At 40.4% G+C, this 3978-nt stretch overlaps 1 protein-coding gene across 1 annotated transcript; it reads left to right on the forward strand.

The window, feature by feature from the left end:
* Positions 1 to 1741: 1741 nt before the first annotated feature.
* Positions 1742 to 3717, forward strand: LOC111877557 (polyphenol oxidase, chloroplastic). The gene is made up of 2 exons (XM_042898356.1): positions 1742 to 1959; positions 2023 to 3717. Exons 1-2 carry the CDS (start codon positions 1798 to 1800, stop codon positions 3715 to 3717), a joined length of 1857 nt encoding a protein of 618 aa, XP_042754290.1. The 5' UTR covers positions 1742 to 1797.
* Positions 3718 to 3978: the final 261 nt, after the last annotated feature.

Consider the following 3978-nt stretch of genomic DNA (forward strand, 5'->3'; position numbering starts at 1 on the left):
TATATATATATATATATATATATATATATATATATATATATATATATATATATATATATATATATATATCTTAAATTTTCAGTAATTGTTCACGAAGTGAGACTATTATGTGTTTTTCAGTGTTTGTGTATTCACATGTACCTAATTTTGTTATATATTTCAATCATCTTAAGATTTAACTTATGATTTTGACATATATAAGTTTCCAAAAAATATTTCTACATGAATTACCGAATCTGAGTACTCATGAGTACTCGCTACTCAGTAGTCGGCCGAGCAGGTACCGAGTAATGAGTTCTATAACCTTGCCCGTTAAGAACCTCTCCCAAAACTGAAAACTCAGACCCTAACCCAAAATAGCTTAGATCCAACTCCAAACGCCATCAAAACTTCAAAATAGACCTTAAGGTCATAGATCTGGACTCAAGTGACAGTTTGGTCACGTAAAGGTACCATCTTGCTCACATGCATGACCTAATAAGGGCTTAAAAGACCTAAAAGATGACTAGAAGTTGCATAGGACTTCCATGGCCATAAAGCTGGCACCTTTATGCCATGAAGTCCCCTCAAGACCCAAGATCTAAAAGGTTAGCCAACATGGGACGTCTAAATCCCAACCATCAACTTACTTGGGCCAAAATATGAAACAAAACATCCTAAGACTAGATCTAACCATATCATGGACAAGGTTGGAGCTTTATACTTCAGATGAATTAGAAATGAAGCCCAACTTTTGGATCTACACTCCTCTCATGTGTTCTTGCTCCTCCTTCTAGCTTCTTCTTATTCAAGCTCACCATGAAAGCATAAGATTAGCTCACAAGCACCAAAAATGGCTTAGGGTTTGAGATTAGGGTTTTGGGCAATGGAGGCTGGAAATGAGGCCAGCTTATGGGGGTTAAGGTGTTTAAATATGGTGCAAACCTCGAAAATTAAGGTTTCACCTCTGCCAGCCTACTAGTCAAGTTGGGGCCTCCCAACTCGTCGAGTAGGTTACTTAAGTCATGCGGGTCATATGATCTCTACACAACGAGTTTGTGGCTTCCAAATCGTCGAGTTGCTCTTTTAAAATTTTATAATTAATAATTTAAATACATACCAGGAATCAAGATCACAAAGGTTATGGGAAAATTCAAAGTTAATGTGAGAATATTGATCAACAATTATCAATTTGTTAAAGGGGTAACCAGATGACCCCTTCACTTTGACCAAAAGAATGTAGTCGACCCGACAAAAACAACTTTGTTCCTTCATAAAGCCACAAAAATAGTTTAGGGGCTAAAATGACCAACCTTAGAAAATTTGTAGGATATTCATGTCATTTTCCCATAGAATAGGATACAAATACAATAGGATGAAGACGTTGATATATGATTATCAGAAATTTATATTACTTTGTAGTTTCTTCATGGCTGGATGGCTGATTGACTTGACATTTTTGCACACTCAAATTGCCTAGCAAGGGTTGGTTATTATATATTGATATCATTGGTAAGTGCATACATACATATGTAACGTACAAAATCCACATGGGAATGCAAAACTGTCAAATCCTTGGTTAAATTCCTCGCTTTCGTTAGTGATCTCTCCCGGGAACGTGTTCATAAAGCGGAACTCCATTCTGGTTATCATTTTCAAAAGATTGGCACCACGACTTGAGGGTCAAATATATTATTAAGTTTACTTTGTTTATTATTAGTTTATTTATTTATTTTTGTTTAACATAAGGTAGTAGGTATGTATATGAAATAGCCTATAAAAACGAAAAGCAGAGAGGAAGTGAGCATCCACAACATCATGGCTTCACTGAGCTTCACTTTAGCTATGGCCACCACCCCCTCTTCTTCCCCATTCTTTTCCAAACCAGCGAACCAACGTCAGTTGATAAAGACACATGCTAAGCAAACCCACCGCTTCCAAATGTCATGCAATGTTCCATCAGACGACCATGAAAAACCAATCATCAATACCCCTCAACATCAAAAGCTCATACTACCAAAAACATCACTCGACATGCAGAACGTAGACAGAAGGAATTTGCTCCTGGGGCTTGGTGGGCTCTACAGCGCCGTCAACTTGACGGGTCTCCCATCCGCTTTTGCCGATCCTATCACGACTCCTTCTTTTAATCCAAATTGCAGGGACGCCGGAACGGGCTTCGATGTCAAAAAAGGCCTTCTTAGAACTACTGCATGTTGCCCTCCGGAGTCCAAGAAGGGTCCCGAGAAACAATTCGAATTCCCTAAACATGACGAAATACGCATCAGATATCCCATACACTGTGCCCCGGAAGGATACATGAATAAATTTAAGGAGGCGATGAGGCTAATGAGGGCTCTCCCAGATGACGACCCTCGCAGTTTCAAGAACCAAGCCAAAATTCATTGCGCCTACTGCAATGGCAGCTACACTCAAATGGCTACAGGTTCCCAACAAGAACTCCTGATTCACTTCAACTGGCTGTTTTTTCCCTTCCATCGATGGTACCTTTATTTCTTCGAGAGGATACTCGGAGAACTGATTGGTGATCCAACATTCGGGTTACCATACTGGAGCTGGGACGAGCGTGAGGGAATGAAAATTCCACCTACGTTCCGAGAAGGGGGAGAGTCTAACCCTTTATATGATATCTACCGGAATAACATTCGCAACTATGAAGCTATTGTCGATCTTGACTTCAATGGTAAAGATCGCGAAGATACGACTGACGACTATCAGATAAAAATCAATCAGCATGCTATGTATCGCCAGATGATGAGAAATGCCTTCGATACAAAAAGCTTCTTTGGTGGTAAGTATGTCGCTGGTAATACACCCATTGATGCCAAAGACTCTTCAGTTGCATCCATAGAGGCCGGTTGTCATACCGCGATTCACAGATGGGTGCGTGACCCTGGAAGTCCGAATGGTGAAGACATGGGTAATTTCTACTCTGCCGGGTATGATCCTTTGTTCTATGTCCACCATTCCAATGTCGACAGGATGTGGGCACTTTGGAAAGAAATGGGGGAAAGCAACCGCGACCCCATACACCCAGACTGGTTAAACGCATCATATGTGTTTTACGACGAGAAACAAAATCCTGTTCGTGTCTACAATAAACAATGCGTGGATATGGAAAAGCTCAAATACAAATACCATGGTCCAGAAATCCCCAGCTGGGTCAATTCTCGGCCGAAACCAAAGTGCAGCGCTTCGGAAAGATCCCAAATCGATATCACGTCAGCCACAAAAGATGTGAAGAACCGAACCCTCACCAACGTAGATACGTTTGTGTTAGTGAGGCCTGAAACTGCTAGAACAAGGACCGTGGATGAATCAGAAATAGAGGTCTTGACGTTGAACAACATTAGTTTCAACGGTAACAAAGCCGTCAAGTTTGACGTGCTTGTTAACGCTTGTAACATTGACACAAACAAGTTCACCCCGGCTGATAGCGAGTATGCGGGTTCTTTTGCAACAGTTCCACATAACCATGACATGAAAATTAGTACTACGTTCAGGTTTCCCTTAAGAGAGCTGTTGAAAGATATTGGAGCTGAGGGAAATACAGCAATTCAAGTCACCATTGTGACGCAAGAGAAAGAAACCGAGAATATCAGCATTGGCGAGATCAAGATCGAGGATTACTCTTTAGCCGAGATCTCGAAGGCGTCACTTCCCACTGGGCTACAGGGTGCCGGAGCTAATGTCGGCGTCGACGATCTAACAGAATAGTTAAAATAATCAATGCATGGTGTACTAATAAAATGGAGGATTTCCGCCTCCTAAATGAATAAGTTCGAGTTTGTGTAGCATCGATAGTTCGATGCATGCGTTGAGATTTTATTTTAAAGCGTGCATGTTTTATTTAATAGAAGTTTGTGGTAATGAAAACTCTATTTCTTACGTAAACAGTATAAAATTAATTAATTTTCAACGAGTTTCTCCTGTAAACATCAAGTTTGGAAAGTATAAGTGTATAATAACTCCCTTGCA

This window comes from Lactuca sativa, chromosome 3 (assembly GCF_002870075.4).
Source record: "Lactuca sativa cultivar Salinas chromosome 3, Lsat_Salinas_v11, whole genome shotgun sequence".
Taxonomy (NCBI): domain Eukaryota; kingdom Viridiplantae; phylum Streptophyta; class Magnoliopsida; order Asterales; family Asteraceae; genus Lactuca; species Lactuca sativa.

Bases quoted from the DNA above. Each gene is read 5' to 3' on its own strand.
- LOC111877557 (XM_042898356.1), top strand. From the start codon at position 1,798: ATGGCTTCACTGAGCTTCACTTTAGCTATGGCCACCACCCCCTCTTCT. The intron at 1,960-2,022 runs ATCATCAATACC...GACATGCAGAAC, and splicing joins CAGACGACCATGAAAAACCA to GTAGACAGAAGGAATTTGCT.